Source organism: Ptychodera flava, chromosome 14, assembly GCF_041260155.1.
Source record: "Ptychodera flava strain L36383 chromosome 14, AS_Pfla_20210202, whole genome shotgun sequence".
In the NCBI taxonomy this organism is placed as follows: Eukaryota; Metazoa; Hemichordata; class Enteropneusta; family Ptychoderidae; genus Ptychodera; species Ptychodera flava.
Window position 1 is genome coordinate 27834551 of NC_091941.1, and position 22863 is coordinate 27857413.

At 39.4% G+C, this 22863-nt stretch overlaps 1 protein-coding gene across 1 annotated transcript; it reads right to left on the reverse strand.

The window, feature by feature from the left end:
* Positions 1-2970: 2970 nt before the first annotated feature.
* Positions 2971-22422, reverse strand: LOC139150006 (arylsulfatase B-like). Its single transcript, XM_070722146.1, has 7 exons — positions 22112-22422; positions 12438-12624; positions 7246-7451; positions 5962-6169; positions 5575-5824; positions 3947-4110; positions 2971-3267 (listed from the first exon to the last, which is right to left on the reverse strand). Exons 1-7 carry the CDS (start codon positions 22361-22363, stop codon positions 3002-3004), a joined length of 1533 nt encoding a protein of 510 aa, XP_070578247.1. The 5' UTR covers positions 22364-22422; the 3' UTR covers positions 2971-3001.
* Between the last annotated feature and the right edge of the window lie 441 nt (positions 22423-22863).

Below are 22863 nucleotides of genomic sequence, written 5' to 3' on the forward strand. Positions count from 1 at the left end.
CCACCTTTTGCAATCGGACAAGCGAGCCAAATTTCCAAAAATATACCAAATGTTTGAAATGCTTCGACATGCACCCCTGTACCATTTCTGGCAACGTTGACAGGCTATGTAAAATGATGATCAAAGAACGCTTGCCAACCTAGTCGAAATAGAAATCATATTTTCGGACGTATACTGCGTTAGACTTTGAAAAATTGGAAACGTTTCTGTGACACAATTTGTGATTTGCAAACACAAGGGATTAATAGTTTGAGTCCGATTATGTCCACACGTTTGTTTTGGTCACGATGTTTGAGTCGGTTAACGCCCTCTCGAGTTCAAAAGTGTATATGGTATATGGCCAAGCATACGGCATTGTAACAAGATGGTTGATATGAATGATGTCGTACTGGCTTGTCTTCTGTTTTTTTTACCTCCTGCATACACCTTCAAGACGGAGTAGTCACCACCTTTATGACCTGAATGCAGACAAAATGCAAATATTTACCAATTTAGCCCATGGGTTGATACGCTGAGAAATGCCGATCGCGGGAACCTGCATCTCCTATGGACTGCACTTGGTCACAAAAGTGCAAGTCCGCCAAGACTGAAATAAGCAGACTGATCTTATCGTCAGACCAATTATTGCCACGACATGTTGTGCTCTGTTGGGCAGCCATGACGAAAGGAAATATTGAAGGTTGGTTGTTGTTTGATATACGTTACTACAGTAGGACTGTGATCCGGGACTGTGATGTTACAAATAACTGTCGCGTTAGGGCGTTAAAGACGGCTCGGTCCGTTCACACAGCAAGTTGTCTAGAGTTAATTCTTACACCCGCTTAGGTCTGGGCGGCTGAGCCGTCTCAAATTTGAAACGTTTCAGAACCACTTGGGAGTGACCACACATAACATTTCAGCCAGTATTGGACCAGAGCCGTTTCAATGGCCTGTGTGTGAACGGCACTTTATGAAACAAAACAGTCGGCTCAATGTGAGAAGAATGACGATTTATATATATATATATATATATATATATATATATATATATATATATATATATATATATATATATATATATATATATATATATAATATAATATATATATATATATATATATATATATATATATATATATATATATATATATATATATATATGCAAAATATGACATAAAAGCAAATAAAAATGGTCTACTAAAACATTTAAATTGATAAAAACGGCAATAGACAGGTTTCCGGATTAAAATTTACAATTAAACACCGATAGCGTGAGATTTAAAAACTCCAAATAATCTAGATTTCATGTGTTCTTTTTTATTGCAGAGACCAAGGACATTTGTCAATTTAGTGTCTGTACTGAAAGTGCCGGAAATCGCAAAGCTTGTCAAACCTAAATGTGACCTCGTTCATTGGTAAGTGTCGATTTTCAACATTCTGCTCTACACAGGCGTTATAGACGTTATTACCTGCCATGTAGATTCGTGTTTTTAGGGCGGTACAACATTTTGCTGTTGTCGTCTTGTAGGTTTATTCTTACTACAAAGGAGAACGGTGATTTAGAGAGAAACAAATGTGTAAATAGCGCTTGAAACAACGAAATTATAAGGTGAATGACGCATAGGGTATGTGGCGTAATTCGTTTAAATCGAAGCTAGTTGTAATAAGCTAGTTGTAATGATGTTAAACCTGGCGCGTTAAACCGCAGCTAAAACAAACTGCAATGCCGTACGCCACTTCTGGTACGAGATACAAAAGGATAATCAATGGAAGAAAACTGAAAGACCTATCGCTTGAGGGCGCTCCTTCACGTTGATCCAGTTAGATCTTTCAGGCGACCCGCATCGCAAGTATTTCGAAATTGGAAAATATCATTGTAAGATTAAAATTTTCATAATCATCACATAGTGACTATTTATAGAATTAGACAACGAAAACATTCTTCTCAGTACCTCTAAAGGCGTCTTCCATATCATCTCCACAGTGGTTTCTGTAGATGTGCAAAATTTGGTGATGACCAAGACGAGTTGTTGCAGTTGCTAAGCGACTATCAGGTGACATTCCAAAGATGTATTTATTTATTCGTTGGATTGATCATATTAAACAGATATTAATACAGCACAGTACAGCTACAGCGTAGCACTGTACATTGCTGTATTTTCACTGAAAATCAGTCTTCTGTCATTCAACGATGTAAAATGTTATCCTTACTGCCATTGTATGCGTTGTAAAATACATTTTGATTTTATCTGTTTTAGACAATGTCCAATGAACTGATCGAAACCGGGCGATAAGATACGTCAGACGATTTTACGGTTGTCGTCCAACCCTTCTTTGAACAAACCAGCATGCCATACCATGAGGTCAGTCAGAAACTTGAATCAACACAAAGAGCAAATTCAGAGAGTATCGATGGTAGTTTTTTCGGAAGTTGCGAACGAACGAATTTTGTGAGAGAGAGAGAGAGAGAGAGAGAGAGAGAGAGAGAGAGAGAGAGAGAGAGAGGAAGAGATAAAAGTAATATTGGCCAGGCAAGAGTGCTTTTTACTAGTTTAGATTAAGGCAGAGACACTTTTAATGTCTTGCCTCTGCACGTATCATTGACCGCAGTGACACTAACATACCCGCAATATTTGATGACCAAACACTTCTATGGCTTGTAATATTATATATAATATATGGCTTGTAATATATATATATATATATATATATATATATATATATATATATATATATATATATATATATATATTACAAGCCATATATTATATATAATATTACAAGCCATATATATGTGTGTATGAGACAGAGAGAGAGACAGAGAGACGGAGAGAGAGAGACAGAGAGACGGTGAGGGAGGATTAATGGTATCAAATTCGATGTGAGACCCAAGTATCATACATACAGCATACAGCAAGTCCAGGTTCAACTGTCACATACAAAAGGCAGAATTTGTTAACCCCATTTTCATGAAAGAAAACAGTTTTTTTTTAAATTTTAATCCATTAATTTCTTTAAGTAATCACGCCCATGGACCCCAAGCGCCACCACGTCTTGCTGGGTCAGCCTCTTCTTGACTGTCAGGGAAATACACGGGCACGGCACTGTTGTTGTACTTAGCAAGCTTTTCCAGCATGCGATGTACAATTCCGGGCATGCATTCCGCCAAATCTGTTTGCTCCGTTGGGTCAGATTTAATATCGTATAAGGAGACCAACTTGCCACGTGTGTTGCTGTTTATACGAGCTGGACCTTGGATTTCCGCCGGAGTGGACCAGAAAGCATGATCTGAAATAAGGACAACAACATATTCAAGACCAACAATCCCTAGAAATGTAGTTATCTGTGAAAATATTCGATAATTTAACTTTCCCATTTAAAATTCAGGAAACATATCATACACAATCAAGGCCGGCAGAGAGGTATTTGTTGCCATCACGAGCAAAAAATTATGCAAATGCTAGGCACGTGACATTGCAGTTGCACCTGCGAACCACTGGGTCACATTCTTTCTACCTTTGGAATATAAGTGCTTTTCTGAAGGTGCGGTAAATCATAGACCCTAGAGAAAAAGAGGCTTTAGGTGTATGCGTCAAGGATAAAGATATACCGTCTGAGATTGTGTTGAATTCACGACCATAGGATTAGCCCGATTGTCCGATTAGGTCTTCAATGACGCATAAGACACGTTCGGCTGAAGTCAGAACGGCTTTTGCACTGATTTACTGTATGTTAACGGGACCATAATTTGTCATTCTATGTTGCAAATAGCTGTGGGTCCATAGCTGTGGTGTTTTCGGACGGGACTTCTGCCTTCTGCAAGCTGGTTTCGACTTTCATGTGTGGTGGGGTTAAAAACGTAAAAGTCAAAACCAGCTCGTAGAAGGCGGAAATCCCGTTCGAAAACACCACAGCTATGGACCCACAGCTATGTTGCACACTGAAATAGTGGTGATGAATCATTTACTTTGACGACCGGTCAGCAATTTCCACGAACCGACGATGAGACCAGCATTCAGATGGACATCAAATTTATCGTTCCGCCAATGGCTGTTCTTCGTACATTTGATACACTCTGTCATGGGATCAATGTTGATAAGGATTTCCTTTCTCGGAGACGGACTCTGGTGCCTGTGAAAGCAAAATCTTGGTAAACAGTTCATTGAATCATAGGTAGAAGGATGAATCCCGGTCCGGGATTACAAACCGGTTTAATCAGTATGGGTCAAGGTTACAGCTGTGCATATTTATGTGGATAGCTAACCGATCTTAATCAATTCCAACCACTTTGAACAAGTTGCACAGCCGAGTCAACCGTTTTTAAAAATGTGTCGCAAAGCAGCTCTGCCAGTAGAAAACTCCTTATATAGAGACAAAAAGTGGTATGCTGACATATGAGGACTTATACAAAACCAAAGCACTAACAAACAAGACCGGATATCTCACCCCGTAAAAAGGACTTATTTACATATACTGTAGTTTCGAGTTTATTTTTTTCAACATATATTTCTTACTCTGCGTGTTCCGATATTGATACTCATTTACGACCATAGTGGAAGATACTGTATTTATTTCCAATATATGTAATAAACTTATGTATGTAGTCTTTTCATCACGTGACGTAAACTCTTTATCATGCCATGTAGACATTCTATTATGAAGTCTTGTCATTATGTTTTGCAATCTTCCCGTTATGTGGTGTCGTGCATTTTTTTAATCAGGTTGTCGTATTTCCATGAAGGGGTAAAGTCTCGTTATTGATCTTATGTAGTCAGTCCGTGGTGTGGCATAAACTTGTCATTGTCTCATGTACTCTTTTCATCATGCGGTATAAACTTTTCACTGTGTGATGTCATGTTGCAATTATGTTCTGTTACGTGGTGCAGGCTTGTCTATATGACATATCGTCTTTCCACTATTTTATGTTTTGGCAACTTCATTATGTTGATTAATCTAACTTTCGAGTTTCAAACGCCCTCTACATATCGCGCAATGCGTTTGAATTTTGCGCCATGAAGACATCTCGAAGACTCCTCAAAAACTAATTGGCATCCAACACCCGACACTACCTTCTGGACTTTTGATCCGGCTCTAGAGTCATACATTTATTGAAATAAAGGTCTTAAGTGGTGATAAGCTGTCTGTGTTACAAAGGTCATTTTGATGAGTTCGCATCAGTTACTGAAAGTATTATAAACTTGTGATGACTCAGCCAATTGGTACTGTTCAGTGTCACAGCGGGCATGGCACTATTCTTTCGCAATGTTATTTATTAAGCATAACTGAATAACTGAATGCAACCTTACATAAAACAATTTGCTTCTGTTCATGACTACTTTTCTTTCATTTCCCTCTATTATCATCTCTTTAGATCCGTTTTATGCTTCAATTTATCCAATAAACTTTGGATATCACCTGTACAGCTATCCAACAGCACAACGAAGTATTACTTTCAAACAAACGCCAGGTCTTTCCTTCGCATATAACTTACACCACTCAAGAGTCTTCCCTTGCCTAAGCCTATCATGATCAAGTCATTCAATCACTAGCAATGGCTTTCGGTACCCGGCCCACAGACTATGTGTCTTAACTTACCAGATTGTAGACCATTGGTTGTAACCATCTAGGGGTTTCGTGCCATTGAGATTACCCCTGGCAAGATGAATCAACGTGGGAAACCAATCACTAACGTGGATAAGCTCCCTGTTAGTTGATCCGAGAAGGTTAGGTGGCAGTAGAGGACCGGAAACAAATCCAGCCACTTTTATTCCCCCTTCGTAGTACGCCTTTTTGCCGCCTCTCAATGGCCAGTTGCTGCCGCCAAAGCTCGTTGCACCACCATTATCTGGGGCAAATCAAGAAATTAAAAATACATGTCAAAGTCAAGGCGTCACTTTGAGCTAGAAGCTTTCATATATATTACTGTAACTATGGCAACTTCAATAGGTAAACAACAAAACATACGCTATGTCGTTGACATACCTGAAGAGAAGATAAGTATCGTGTTATCCCAGAGTCCTGTTTCTTTTAGCGTCGATGTGACGTTCCCAACAGCTTCATCCATCATGGTTGCAAGAGCAAGCACGAGGCGCCTTTCCTCGTTTTCTATGTCTCGGTACATCTGTTCGTACTTGAGTGGAGCTTGTAGGGGGACATGGACGGCGCCGAAAGCTAGGTAAAGGAAAAGTGGCTGTAAAAAGAATATTTTTCATCGTTCGTCAGTCTTATCAGCTTGTGATTTCCAAGAATTGATTTTGCCAGATGTGAACACGAAGGCTAAGAATGAGGGTGGATCATTGCCTTCACGACGTGATGGTGACAAAATGATGATATCGACGACGATGGTAGTGGTGAAGATAATAACGAGTGCTAATGAAGTAATTTTTTTGGGGGGAGGGGAGGGAATTACCCAACCTCGGTGTAACAATTCTATGTTTAGGCTATTTTAGCATGAGTGCGCATGTATCTGGTCCAAAACATTTTCTCTTTCAAAAAGTATATTGTTAAAATTGATCAGCGGAAGTTTTGCTATCGACACTGCGTATTCGAGCCCTGACCGATGTCAAACAAAAGTATCAAAATTGCCCAGAAATTTCCCACAATTTTATCTCTTTCATTTTACAGTGAGAGCAACACTAGGCCTTGATTTCTGAGGGAAACCAGCAACTCGTAAATCGATGTTAGATATTTATTTTCAGAGCCTTAAAACATTTTTTTTCCTAATTTCCGTAAAAACATGCGCTAAAATTAGAATTGATTTTTAGAGTTAGTGTGAATGATATATCTCGTATTATCAGGGAACACTCGATGATCGCTTGTCCGCTTAAAATTAAATTTCACGACATAATTTTCAACAAAGAAAACGTCAAGGAATAATAGTGGCAGTTTGCTTAGGGAGATGCTATGGAACTGTTGTACTTATTTTCTTACACACCAGGGGCGCTGAACGACAATACATATCGAACTTGCGATCACTGATCTGACATGACTGCAGCACTTGTTACTCTGTGCGTCAACCTGTATTTTGTATTTCATACTACACGCAATAATAATAATGTCGTATTTTCATAGCAGCTCCATTACCAAACGCACATTTGACTCATAATCGACACCAAAATGATTACAACCTAACCAAATTTTTTCATCACACAATTCGAAAACTTATTTGGCAGTCTGGCCATAAAACAGATAAAAAATATAAGAAAAATATAAATAAACAAACAATTAAATAATCATTAAATAATTAAAAAAAGAAAGAAAGATTACCACTTCGTCATCGTGATTGTGAATCACTCTTTGTGCCTCAGATGCAAACAGCCTGGTTTTGTGTTCTCCAACATACTGAGGGGCTACAAACTCACTGTCGTTTCTCCATAGATCTTTACCACGCATTTGCAAATTCGTCCCATTTGGGTACCTGTAGTAATTGTACTTGTCATATGTATAGTAGTCGACTGCGCAATTGTAAAACCCTGGGCAGGAAAGGAGGAAGAAATTTTGATCGAATCAATGAACGAGCCAAATAGCGTGAAATTTGAATCGCAGTGTGGACAAAATTCAAAAAGATTTAGGTATGTTGCTTTCAATTTGATAGATTAGTTACAAAATGGGAAATGTTTGTTAATATCAAGGAAATGTTTTACATTGTGAATATAAGATGATGTGTCTCTACAGGGTGGGATTTCGTCGGTATGAGAACACTTCCAAAATAATTGCTCTAGAATATTTGCAACGACAACAACCCTGCACCTCTTTAAAATGGCCAAGTGATTAACAGGGAAAACAGCAAGGGAGGAGATGATGCCAGTATTGGAGTTCGCTCGGGCGGGGAGGGGTCACTTCATGCACAACTCTATACTCTTTTCGAGTGTTACAGCTAACTCTAGCTGGTACGGCTTTGGACGTCTCATCAAAATCATCCTTCGACTGCACTGCAAAACTTTGTCACGGAAAAAGTTGAATTCTGTACGGCCTTTTGTGTAAAACACTTGAAGAGTATGGCTAAAAGTCCGGCGTATATGGTAACATTTCATGTGCATCTAATGTACTGTACAATATCCATTTAAGTGCGGAATTGTGTTTTATCAGTTTTAGAAAGTTTAGCTGGAAGTTTAGAAAGCTAATTTAGATTTGTCTAAATCTAAATCTACATTTACTAAATTAGGCCAACTATCCAATATTTAGCCGATCTAAAAATCGTTCTAAACTTTCTACATTAGGGCGACATTTTTATTTTTGTGTTTCTCATCTCCCAACCGACCGTAAATTTTAGCTCCAACATGAAAATAAAAAACCTTTTTATTTGCGCCGCATCTGAGGCGATCATCCTAGCAACAGCACCACATCATCAAATTGTGAGACTGCAGCGACTTGGACTGAAAGGACAGAGAGCACAGAACACTGAAGTGAAAGACAAGAAATTGCAGTGACTGAATGGACAGAACATTGAACTGAAACAAGTACACGTTTTTCTGTACTTAAAAATTGTAGAGACTGAATGGACAGAACATTGAACTAAAACAAATAGAGATTTTTTTGGGTACTTGTTTTTTTTTATTTCGACCGCCCGCCCTGCCCGAGTATTCCTCTGGAGATGAGAAACAAACAAACAAACAAACAAACAAACAAACAAACAAAAAAATAAAAAAATAAAATAAAAGGGTCACCCTTAGCCCACATGCAGCTAGAGTTTAGATCGAACCTCCAATGCCAAACTTTTACTCGGTGATATATCCGATATTTAGCTGATCTAATTATCGTTGTAAACTTTCTAAATTAGCCCACATGTAGCTGGAGTATAGACCAGACCTCACATACCAAACTTTAACTCGATGATATATCGGATATTTAGCCGATTTAATTATCGTTCTAAACTTTCTAAACTAGCCCACATGTAGCTGGAGTTTAGATCGGACCTCCCAAGCCAAACTTTAACTCGAGGATATATCCGATAGTTAGCCGATCTAATTATTGTTCTAAACTTTCTAAACTAGCCCACATGTAGCTGGAGTTTAGATCGGACCACTAAGCCAAACTTTAACTCGAGGATATATCCGATAGTTAGCCGATCTAATTATTGTTCTAAACTTTCTAAATTAGCCCACATGTAGCTGGAGTTTAGATCGGACCTCCCAAGCCAAACTTTAACTCGAGGATATATCCGATAGTTAGCCGATCTAATTACCGTTCTAAACTTTCTAAATTAGCCCACATGTAGCTGGAGTTTAGATCGGACCTCCCGAGCCTAACTTTTACACGAGGATATATCCGATATTTAGCCGATGTAATTATCGTTCTAAATTTTCTAAATTAGCCCACATGTAGCTGAAGTTTAGATCGGACTTCCCAGGGCAAACTTTAACTCGGTGATATATCCGATATTAAGCCGATCTAATTATTTTTTACAAAGGCCGACAGAAACCCCTGGCTTAATGGTATTGTCGCATCCAAGGCACTTTTGGATTGGAGGCAGTGACTTCCTCTTTTACTGTGTGCACACAGCTCGGAGGTGGCAGCCTGGCCAGCAACACGTTTGATAGGGCTATTAGCATTGATTTGCATTAATCTGCACAAATGGACGCGATCGTCGTGAAGATAATCTCGACACACCTTGGTCATTTGAACTGTGGCAGTATGGTTTTATTTATTTACATTCGTATTCACGTCGCACATCTGGTTTATTTGTCATAAACAATAGCGGTGGCTATTTGACAGTCTTTGTTTTTGACGCACAAAAGAAACATTCAGAGTTAGCAAAGATTTTTTCATGCTTATTCACTGCCATATTTCTCTATATCTACTTCATGACTTCAACTTCTTGCCTGTTCCAGTGGTCAATTATATACGAGGTGCTATTCTCGGAAGTCTATGGGAAAAGTCACATATGAGCTTTGGATTCTAAAACTTTCCTCTTGGGGAAACTGCCTACTGGTAGTATTTTCCTGGTTCTACAAGACTGTTCCTACCAGGTAAAACCTTTTACTTTGAAAAACTTGGGAAAAAAGATAACAACGGAAATGATGTACCATCGCTGTTATCCGATATATTCTTGGTAATTTTTTTTCACCTCAGGCCCGGCTTTCTAAAGTACAGCTAATTTCTAAATTTCCAACGTTAAGCCCGAGCTAAATAGCGCTAAATATCGGATATATCTTTCCAAAAAAATTTCGACGTCTGCCAGATAGCCCGAGCTAAACAGCGGCAAATTAATTAAGTTGAAAACGATAATTAGACGCGCTAAATATCGGATATATCTTTCCAAAAAAATTATAGGTCTGCCAGAAAACCCGAGCTAAATAGCGGCAAATTTATAAAGTTTAGATCGATAATTATACGAACTAAATATCGGATATATCACCCCAAAACATTTTTCTAGGTCCGCCAGAAAACCCGAGCTAAATAGCGGCAAATTTATAAAGTTTAGATCGATAATTATACGAACTAAATATCGGATATATCACCTCAAAACTTTTTTCTAAGTCCGCCAGAAAGCCCCAGCTAGATAGCGGCAAATATATAAAGTTTAGAACGATAATTTTACGCGCTAAATGTCGGATATATCACCCGAAAACTGTTTCGGTCTGCCAGAAAGTCCTAGCTAAATAGCAGCACATTTATAAAGTTTTATAACGATAATTAGACGCGCTAAATATCTTCTCAAAAAATTCTAGGTCCGCCAGAAAGCCAGAGCTCAAGAGCGCCAAATTTATAAAGTTTAGACAATAATTAGGTAGTTGTTTAGCGGTGTTTAGCCACTTTAGCTATATTAGCTCCCATAGCCAATACATGGAGTTTAAAAAAGCTTCACTGTAAAAGACACAATTCCGCACCTTACTCGTTCATTGCCACTGGAATTGGTGGTGCCCTACTGAGACGTTAACTTGCTTAGAGAACGCTTCAGTCCATGCAGATATTGTGAAAATTATGTTCCCTGCATGTCGTCATTCAGTGTAAGACACACCACGAGTTGAATGAGTTTACAATGGAAACCTCACACACTTGGTCATCAGCATGTATTAAAGGTATGGTTCAGTCGTCAGATTGTCTTGCCAGGAAATTTACTTACCAGTTTACAATTTTAATGGAAAACAAAAAAAAGGCTATGACACCTTCATGAACTGGAGAGCTATCCATATTTACAGATGGACGTTACAAGGCTCTGAGCAAAATTTTGAACTTTCACCATAGACAGACTATAATGTTTCCGACTTCATACCAAAAATATAATCGATTTTAGATATTAAACTGATCTTATTGACTAAATCCGAGAAATGGCAACACGGTGAACGACAATAGTAATTTACATATGAATCAGTTGTATCTTGAGAAGACAAATCTGCGTATTGAGCATAAGGGAAAACGTACATGGTCGTCCGCGGGGATGGAGACGGGGGAATGGGTGCCTTGGTTCAGCACAGATTTCTTTTTGCTATTGTTTATTTTATTTTTGACAATGATATATATTGCTAACAAAGATTATCTTAGCACTGGTTTTGTAAAGATTTTTTTCTCCCTCACTGTGTCCTTTGTTTGACAATCTAACGCGAAGTTTTATCACTGTGCTGCATCTATAATCTGATGCGTTTGATTGCCCAATGCTCCAAAGCAAGCAAAGATGCACAAGCAAGTGTATAACCACAGGGATATATTCAGGGACAATAATTACTAATATGATAAAAACTAAATAAGTTTCGTTGTCTACAAGTTGTTTTTTTTTCTGTCTGCCTTCTCTTTACGCTCTGCTCGCTTGAGACGTAACGGACTGCGCACTGTGTCTAATATAGGTAGTAAAATGCGCCCTCTTTCGGTGAACTCTTGCTCAACCTGAACCCGTTGTGGGATTGTCAAGTCAGACTCGATAATACTGCAAAATGCGGCTAGTTTTCAATTTCAGGTCACTCGCGGAAGCAAGAGTTTATGGAAAGAGGGCGCATCTTACTACGCATACAAACACACACAGTGCGCAGTCCGTCACGTCTCAAGCGAGCAGAGCGTATAGGTAAGAGAAAGGCGAAGAGTAAAAAAAAACTTGAAGACAACGATACTTGGTTTTTATCATATTAGTATTTATTGTCCCTGAATATATCCCTGTGGCATAACATTTATACCCGCCTGCTAGACTGCCCCCAAGTCGCCTGGCTTCTCTCGTCAGCCGAGTTTCTGGCAAGGCGTATACCCCATGGGCTACGCAACAGCCCCACTCAGCGCGACGGTCTGCTTACGTTTAGTCCTTCAATTTATGATATGTTTTGATACTTATATATGCCCACGGACTTTGAGCAAGTCTATCCGCCTGCATCAAAGGGGGGTTTTGTATCTGATGACGATCTTAACGGAACACAATCTCGTAAAGAAGACAAAGTTTGATAATCAATTGGTTGAGTCATAGACTCTCTCGCTCCATGGTCTATGGTTGAGTTCACCATAGACCCTGGAGCGAGGTCTATGATTTCACATACCAAAGAAAGTGTCAAATCCTCTTTTCGTCGGTAGGCAGAATTCTGCATAATGTCCAAGGTGCCATTTCCCAACAATGTGAGTAGCATAACCGGCTTCTTTGAGTTTCTCTGCTATGGTTACTTCGTCACGTGGTAGACAAAGTGGCTGCGAGGGACGTATAACCAGATGTTGCATGCCAGTGTGTATCTGAAAATATAAAATGTAAAATGAAAACGAATTCGAAGTCTTTGTATTGTTGTAAAATGAAAATGGAACCATTTACCGCAGGCACTATGATGCCGCTTCTGGGTATACACACGTACAAATAAGCAATAGGCTTGACCCACACCGCAGGCGGGTATACACGAGATTTTGGTACAGTGCGCGACATATGTATATATAGGCGAGTGCTATATGGAGCGAGATTACCAAAATTGAGCGTTTACCCAAATGCGGCCGGGGTTATTGCTATTATGTTATATCAGCTTGTGTGTCTTTGTAGTCTTATTTGGGTATTTTCGTCACCTCAAGTCCCAAATGCAGAAAACGGACGTCTGAGAGATCGAACGTCGGAAATTCAGCGCCCGAAACCCAGCATTTTTCATAAGTTGGGATTTCGTTGACAACACGTGCACACAGTATCCAACGATAACATACACATTACGTTCATCAACATTGCATTTCATTCACTGATTCACATGCAACGCGAAAACTAACTTGTTAAAAACTACCACCAGCGTAAAGTTGGCGTCATCCTCATCCTCATCCTCAGCTTCAGGGGTCAGGCGAAATGAGTATCAGGATGACGCTACAGTGTCAGCTTCACCGGCGTCAGATCCGACTATTCCCGACTATGTCTGACGGAATTGTAAAAGCTAGTATAAAAATGTACTACAAGTATAATATTACTTTAAATATTAATCAAAAGACTAGCTTTTGTATTTATAATATTTAGTAACCATGAGAGAAAATGCCGAGAGAGTTTGACCTGTTGACCTCGCTGTTAATTTTATGCAGGAAATTACAATAACAATGCTTGGTCGAATGACGCAGTGCCTTGAGGGTGGGATCACCAGTGGTATATGGGGAGGAGTACCTCCCGATGGTGATAAGTGGTGCATATTACCGTCGCCTAGGTGACTGGCGTATACGCGTGCCAAAAGACACCTATGGTTGATTTCCTGTTGACCAGTCGGATGGCAGAGTTGCAAATACCTGGACTGAACCATTTGGTTTTTTTGAGGGTGTCGGTGGTACTTTGACATATAAGTAAAAATGCACATATATTGACTTTATTGTCTTGTTTATGAGCGGCCAGTATTTCCAACAGCATAAATTATGTGCATTTGCCCTTGAAGGAATAAATAATTTTCGAATAAAACATCGCGAATGTAACTACATTCCTTAAGCTCGACGTACACTTAAGTGCCCCAAAGAACCATGAAATCGCCCGACTTTCGATTGAAGAGATGAGTTTTGCCAAACCGCGTATACAGAAAAAGTGGCAGATGACTTTATTTTTAGAATCATAGACAGTATAGCGAGATGTAAAAATGTGAAACAGGCTCCCCACCTAACTATCCTAAATGTTTTTGTGTCGAGTTTGTGTTTGATTCGTTTCGAAAATGTGTTCCTACATTCTTATCCGATTGTTTGTGTTAATGAAATGTTTGTTTCGCTTTGGATATTTGTAGAGAAGTTTGGATTAGTGTGTACGGTAATGTTTTGTTTGTGTGGGGAAAGCTTATGGCGAGACGCAGCCGGACCTATGTTGTTACAAAAGTTGATAGAGTCGCCCTTTGACGCTTGCGTTTCGAAACCCGAGTGTGGTTTCTCATCAGTCGCAGTGTAGATTCTTTCCTTAGTTTGTGTTTGTGAAAATTTATTTTAATGCATTTTAGTGGTCTTGCTTTCCGATAGCGAGGAAAGTATATTAATTTTGGTCACGTTGTGAGTCCGTTTGGTGGTTCGGTTTGTTTGTTCTATATTTCTTTACTTCGGTAAATTTTGTTTTGACTGGTGTGTCTTTTAGATTTTTGCGGAGGTTTGTGAATTTTAGGCAATAAGTACCACTGCGGGGTACGGATTTTATGTTTATTGGATCAAGATACTTACAAGTATCCTGGTTGATGTGCTTGTTCTCGTACATTTTAATTAATAGTTCATTTACTTTGTTTACTGTTTGTTCTGGCTTGTTGTGTATAATACTGAGTGTTACGTAATTGCCTTTCGCATTCGAGTACGTAATCGTTTGTGTTGACAATAACGAAAACCGACCCTTGTCGAAGGGTTATTTTCCCAAAATTTGTCCAATGTTTGCAAGCTGGTTTATCGCGATTCTTTTGGCACGCGACATGTTTTGTTTCCTTGTTTGAAAGGGTATCTCTAGAAGTGCGAGTTTAGCAGCTTCAGATAGCTTTCAAGTTTTTGTTTTTTGTTGTTCGTGGAGTCCAATTTGACTTTTCTTTGAATTGGTGTGTTGCGATTGTTTGTGTCTCACGATGTAGCGTAGTCACATTATACGACTTTATTTGTTGAAATCCTGAGGTGGTTTTTATTCTGGTTTTGTTGGTGTCCGAATGAATTTTAAGGCTTTTGCCTAGTACTATTTTCGGAGTTTCATAGTTGAGCGATGATAGGTTGTTGTTGAATTTCATGTTGTTGTCGGCTTTTCTTTGGAAATAGCTGATTTATTTCCACGGCCATGTTTTCTGTTACGTTACTGTGATTGTTTATTTTGTATTTAATGTTGTGTTTCAGTTGTTTGTTATGTGTACGATTTTTGTTATTTCTTTTAAGTGTTTGTGTGTTCTATGTCATCTTATCGTATTTTTTGGTAGTTCCCTTTTTGGAGTATTTGGTGGCCCTGAAAGGGCCGCTTGGTATGGGTTTTTGTTAGCGCTTGGCGCGTTTGTTTTGGCGATAAGCCTAGCTTTTTATAGCTTCTTTTCGCCGATTCGATGTGCTTGGTGAGTAGGTGTTTGCCGCCTTCTTGTCACTGTGTGTGCGTACATGGACAGTCTGCATAGCCCTTGAATGTGGTCTCGATTTTGATCAAACTTACAATTTAGGAGTATATATCAAAACTGATAATGATTTATGTGATTACTGTAGCTATAGATAGGCTACATTCAGGACGGGCAGCGACGGGCAGTAATTAGTAGGCAAAACAGGTGGTTTTCACCGTGGGCAGAACTCGGTGCAATGATACTGAACATTAATAGTAAGCCTGTCACCTTGAAGGTAATGCTGTAGGTGAAACAAGGACACACGATGGTACAAACACACCACAAGTGAAACGTACACACAGAAATACACGCGTTCCTACGTTGTGCCCACCCGGGCCACGCGATTAAAATATGACTGATATTGCTGGATAGTGTTAATTGGGTCGGTAAACAGTCAATTAATAGTTTAATTGACTACCTGGGTGATTGGCAGGTCGTGTCCAACGACGCATATGCAAAGCAGGCCAAAAGACAAAAGCCCCCAAAGTTATTGACAGCTGGCCAGGGGTCACCATGAATACGTAATGAAGCTTCACTACGCAGAAACTGCGTAGTCAAGCCCTTCTTAAAGGTATGAAAATCGATCCCAGGCCTAGGAGTGGCACATGTAAAACAGTGTGTATCTTTGCGTCAGAGGCGGAATAAACTATGAGTGTATCTATTTATCCAGGAAATCTTAATCCCAACTGCTATGTTTGTACGCATATAGAGCCAGCCAACGTTATGGACACAAAAAACAACACTGGGAACAAACAGGCAGTGGCTTTGAACAAAATCAATGTACCCGGTACTTCACCGATATTCGTAGCTTGACGCACTTTGAACATAGCTCGTAACAAGGGACAGAGGAAAGCCCATGGAACTACGTGTACAACTATAACAGCCACTCATGTAGTTGGTGCACAGTGGAGATTTTTGGATCAACAACTTTGACGGATGATGGACTGACCTTTCCCACTGCAAGCCAATTATTATCTTACTCGATTCAGCACAAAATTTTCGTATTGACTGTTGACGCGGTGTTTACAGTTGTTACGTGGTGGCAAATCCTAGTCGAATCGACGACTGCTGCGTAAACAGTCACTGAATAAACTATGCACGCATTTACGAGCACTGGATATTTTTACCGTTTTTAATCGAAAACCGTCCATATACGGGTATGACGGTGACAAAAACAACCCAAGGAATCTGGCGTACATTGTTACTGAATTACTTTGACCAAACAATTCACCTAAATTCCGAACGATGATCATACAGAACTCTGCAGGTTTCCGGACTAAAGGATCCCAAACCGACCGGATCTCAGTCAACTGTACCGGGCTCGACGTCTACTCTGTCAGCGTCAACTCAAACTTTCATTCCAGACAACTTTACCCAACAAACTGGCAATATACTAAATTTACGTTGAAAAAAAATAAACTGTGTATCAAATTGAAAAAAATCTTACCGGGGCCACGGAGCAAATTAAAAAGCCAACAAACCCCAACAGAAACAGAGGAATGATCATTAGTGTGCAAGGTCGCTGTATTATATGTCAGGGTAAAAGATTCTCGCTTTGAAATTTCAGGACGGTACAAACGGCGGGGCAGAATTAGACAAGATTACGACCAATGTGTTACCGCCGATGGTACATAACGTACTGTTGATAGCAGGTAGTTCGGTGTCCAGTGAGAACACGATTCCGAATATATCACGGCTGTTGATTTGAGCTGCCTCCGATCGAAAATTTTCAACACAAAGACATGATATCAATAATTTTGCGAGATTATAAGTACCCGCTGTCTTCTCGCCAAATAGCTGCGATCAAGATTATTATGATAGAAGCAATTGACCGCCGAACACCTGCTTGCTGTTCTTATACACAACGTGTAAAAATGGGTTATTCCTGCTGAGAAATACGACAGCAAATATTGCAATGTGAATTTCTTCGTATCTTCTTCGCAATGATTTTTTCATCTGTGTCTATTTTACCATGGTTACTGGACCATTTCTGACGATTTTTACTGACAATGAATCAGTTCACACTTATCGTGGAAACATTGCAAACACGTTCAAAAATTGTCATCACATGAAAGATTACCGTAATCCCCGTTCCAAAGATGTAGGAAATGTATAATTGGTTGTTTATCATGAACAATCCCGAACTGCAGCCTCTAAATACAAAATGATTTTTCTTCTGAACAACAACTGTTCCCGACAACTTTACAATCGCACTCAGGTCATCACATGACGGTTGTAACCGTACATGTGCTGCCGCCAATGGAGAATCAAAAAATCAAAGTCAAAAAGTATAGAAAAAAATATCAATATCCAAGCAATGTAAAACAGGGTAATTTTGATAGGGTCAATTTATTGTATATTATAAAAAATCTCCAGCCACTCGGAACAGCGTAAGATTATGATCTCACTCGTTCGAATACTACACTCACACGGTAGGGTAAAAATGGGAACTCAGATCGTTATATACTGCTTCCGCCAAGCGAATCCGCTAAGCTAAAGATGGTAAAATGACCATAATTATTATTGCTAGTCTCTGTAATTTTGCCGACCATTCGTTAGTAGTTGTCAAATTTCTTGAGTTTGTCCGAAAACTATTTCAGTGAATGACGTAAGGTTCAAGACATGTGAGTGCGAACGCATATCGATATCGGAAAGCAAAATCAGTCACAGACAATCGAGGAAGAACATAAGAGTCTATTACATGTAATCTGCGAATTGAATGAATCCTAGGTTACTATGAAAGTAAAAAGGTAATGTTGTGCCCTGGTTGGAAAGAAAGAATGATCAAAAAAACGTCAGATAATATTAGAGCAATTTAGTAAAAAACAAGCTCAGAAAAACGTGTAGAGAAGAATGACATCACGGCGATCTTCAGGCCTTTCATCATGTTTCAGTCTGAATGTCAACATTTGATGCTATAATCTATTTCAAGTGTCTCTTTTTGGTCAAATCCGACAGAGATGAGTCAATCGCGATTTAGTTTCATCGCCCCGACCCGACAGGAAATAATGCAGCTCATGGGCACCTGCATAATCGTGGCATGAACGTATTCAATGGGCGTCCACTGCCTCGGCCATTGACCATGCATCGCCAGCAAACAACGGTTTTAGACGTCACGAGAGCATTCTTTTCGCACTCTGTGAGCGGTTGAGTGATTTGGGTAGGCAATTGGATTTGGATCGGACTCGAGTTGATTTCGGCCGAAACAGTCAGAAAAGTAGTTTTCGTGCTCCGTCCAAATTGGATCCGCATGTTGCCGGTTTTGTCCATGGAATCAGCAGAGCCTTGGTGGGAGGCCGTATAACGCCGGGAACACACGGTCATCGTACGCAGGGCTAGGCCACTATATACTTCCAAAGAGATCTATCATAAAATATCGTACTGCAGGTCAACATACACATCACCCATTTATAGGCCTACAGGTACACAGATCAACAACAACAGGGAGAGGCAATCTGCGTGAAACCATGAAGCAGTCCGTTTGTGTCTGAACTCATCTGAGACTCGTGTTCAGTAACCGTTGGTCAAGTATTTTGCTCGGTTGTAAGAATCGTCTATTCATTGTTGACATCGTAATCGATCCGATGTACACAACCAATGTTTGATCGTTTTCACCTTTTCGCGTCCCCTCGTGATTGGCAGCTGTTTGAATGCTTTCATCTATTGTTCTGTGGACGCTTTCGAACACAACATCGAAGCAGTTTTGGCATTAAAATCAACTTAAAATGGAAAAAATGAGAGCATTTCACCAACAAGGTGATGCAACAAGTATTCACAAAACGTAATATGTTGGAACAGTGCTTTAATTTACCCTATGGTTGTTGAAAGATCCAGATTTTCGGGAGCATTCGTTGACGCTGTTACCATACGCCACTCATGTTGGATTATGAATGCCCAGGGAGATAGGGGTATTTATAGGCTCCCCCTGCCTTTAACCGGTCAAACCTCTCGGCATTTTTCCGGCATGTTTTCATATTAAAGGGCCATCATTTGTAACTTTTGACCATTTTTTACCTCGGAAAATTCCATGTTGGAGGCTCTATTTGTTGCAAAATGTTGTTTTAACGAAGAAACAAACATGATTAGTGATGTTATAGCCACATAAAACTGCTAATATTTGTTCAAACGTGTTGCCCTTCCGAGCTCGTTTGTTGACGTCTTGCATGCTCAGCGTGCTGGGGAGAACGCAGATAATGTTGACGCCGCGATCACGCCAGATGTACAAGTTCACGTTTATTGCGGGATCAAAACAGCATTGCGTCGTGGATTGCAAGACATCTGGCTACGCAACGTGCTCGCACAGTGGACTACGACGTAAGTACCGGGCATAAGTAATGAATATTTATTTTGAAATCGCTTTTAATGGCTCGCGCAGGTGCAGAAAAATGCCTACGTTGCAATCCGCGTGTCAACAGAGTTTGTATTTCTGTCCGGACAAAAATTGAAAATTTCGTTGTAAAATCACATGTTATTTAGTTGTGGGGCACGTAATGTTTCCGGATAATATGCAATTCTCTGTTATTTGACAGGCTATTCAACATAAGCCAGTGATCATTTCAATCAAAACTAACGGAAAAATCGCAAGAAGATACAGCTAATGGAACTTAAATATCAGTTTGTCACGATGTGGTCATCACAACATTCTTAGCCCTGAGTTCGAATGCCGTATGTCTGTTGTTGTTCCTTGAACTCCAAATTTCGTCGATTATTAAGGTCGTAAATTCAAATTCATACTTTTTCGTGTTTTCTTTGTAATTACGGCTTTCATACCCCCCTTGTATGGTGGCGATTTGTACACATTTCGGACCATGGAAGGCCTTTTTTCATCAATGTTCGGACAGTCTTAACGCATGAGTTAGAAGGACACCAACAAACACTATAACGGATCATGGACTGAAAATTACAAATATTACCAAAAAAGTAGTCTTTGTGATATATTCTTCTGATAAAATGCTACTTACGAACCAATTTTACAAAAGAAAATTGTGATAGAACGTATTTGATTTTTCAATTTTTGGTCGAATTTTATAATTTATTTGTCGGGTAGTGTCACATCGGCATTCTTTGGATATGACGCTGAAGCTGACGCTGGGTAGCATCATTTCAGCGTCAGCTATAGAAAGGTCACTTGAGGCTGAAGACGAGGATGAGGATGACGCCAACTTAATACGCTCGTAAAACTACCTGACATATGTAGACACAGAAAATGGGGCAAGAGTTCAAAGCAAAAGACAAAGAAACATTTTTTTCGTAAATTACATGAGAACAATAGTCCTAGCTTTTTTGGCATACTAAAATTAGATTTGTCTCAGTCTGTACTATTTTTGATACGATAATTTGGACGTTAACTATACCAGAAGACGCACAGTTTTGAAATAATCTGGAAGTTGAATGAGAGCAACTGTGATCAACAGTTGTACAGCGTGTGCACGAATCAGAGAGAGTTGGACTCTGACACAGCTCACTGCATATGATTTTGGTACAATTTGCTCCATATAGCACTCGCCCTTCGTCGCAGTCGCCAGGAGTCATCGCTTCGTTATGTTAAACTTCTTGGTCCACATCGTTTGAACACTCTGGTTTTTATAGCCCAAACTTTGGGAAAGAATATCTGATATACTTTTACTCTGAGGAAGTACAACTTACTTGTGTATGAACGAATAATAGCATAATTTCACAGAGCGGTATTATAAAAGTACATTATGTGTTGCGTGTCGCGACTCTCGCTGGATCCAGCAAAGTGCAGTGCGAGCTATTGCCCTATTTAAATGCAATGGTTTGTGTAAACCTAGCTGTGATATCGCAGCGGTGCTAGTGGCGTCTGTCGAAGGCGCTCGGGTCAAGGGTCACCGCCACAGTACAATATTTTTCCAATACAAAAATAGGTAAATCTGTGTATTTATGTATGCTTGATTATTCATATTGATGTACTTGATTATATTAGGGTGGTTACAAATGGATGTGTGTGCAAGAAATTTGATTTTGGAATTTCACCGAAATGTTGATTCACTATACATGGTAGTCTATGATGAAACTATGAATAAATTTAATGCAAAATAGATAAATCTGTGCAATTACGTACTCTGGATATTTCATATGATGCAAAAACTGGGTGACATGTAGTCCACGGACAATTGTGCAAAAGTGCACAAAAACAGTCAATTAAATGTTTCATGAACTGTCAATTTTTGATGGAGAGAAAATAGTGCAGATAGCCAAACATAATGATTATGATTATGATAATAAATCATTTTTATCTATTCGAAGTGACTCTACGAAATCTATATTTCAGTCATACTTAATTATCTGTAAGAATGATCATGATGTTTTCAGGAATGAATCTATAAACACACATAATATCATAACAATATTTTGTCTCCCGTTCAAGAAAACGAAAGTATATATTCTGGAACTCTGTAGTTTACCATCCCATTCCGCCCGAAAATGTTTTCGAGATTGCAAAATCTGGGTTAAATTTGCACTGACATTTGACAACATACTGTGACGTCGCCTTCTCTGTCATTACGTGTGTTTTCCAAAAGGCATCTTGTTGTCCTTCATACCACAAAATGATGTGATGTGTACAGAAATTAAAATTGTCTTCAAGTCAATCGCAGTTTAACATTGCCGATGTAAATCGAAATAAAATATGTGGCAAGAGGAGACAGGAAGTGCTGTGTATATACCTGGTAACGACCAGACATTAACTGGCTTCGGGTAGGAGTGCATATTGGTTGAACATAGTAGTTTTCCAACTTGATTCCCTGGTCAGCCAATTTATCCAGAACCGGTGTTTGGACACGGGAGCCATGGTAACCGATATCATAATAGCCAAGGTCGTCTGCCAAGATGAATACAATGTTTGGCTGCTTATCGCCACAACTCGCAGACTGAAGCTTTAAAAGTCCGAACACCAGCAGGATCTTTACGTCCATCATGGCTGCTTCTAGCCGAACAAGCTTTCTATACTTCACTGATGCTTTCTATACTACACTGTATTGATGCTTATGCTCGGGGTACACAGCTTGCCTGCGTTATATTTTGTACAATGAGGGGAGAGAACCATTGATCGTTCATACCGTTGTACAACTATCAATAAGGGACGATTCAGAATTTACTTCCAGGGGAGGGTGGAGGATTTTCTATTTTCTGGGTGATTTTTTTCCACCCCCCAGTAAATTATAGAAAAAAATCTATGGCACCCCTCATCTTTCCTGTTTTTTTGCATGCCCCCCCTAATATATACATGCATGCTTATACACCATAGACATATCCAGTCTAACAAGTTGCAGGAACTGTAGTGGACATTTAATCGATGATATAACAAATCATTTCAGGGTTGTGTTACTATAAAAAGAATGATTTGCAGGAACTGCAAGTGGCACACTTTTGGAAAGGGTACCAATAAACATATCTGGTTGTAAATTTCTGCAGAAAA

What these genes read in the sequence shown, in the direction of transcription:
- LOC139150006 (XM_070722146.1), bottom strand. Translation starts at nt 22,363, where the DNA reads ATGATGGACGTAAAGATCCTGCTGGTGTTCGGACTTTTAAAGCTTCAG. An exon ending in ACAATCACGATGACGAAGTG is followed by an intron (nt 6,170 to 7,245) that starts GTAATCTTTCTT and finishes TTCTTTTTACAG; the next exon opens with CCACTTTTCCTTTACCTAGC. An exon ending in AACCAATGGTCTACAATCTG is followed by an intron (nt 4,111 to 5,574) that starts GTAAGTTAAGAC and finishes TTGCTTTCACAG; the next exon opens with GCACCAGAGTCCGTCTCCGA.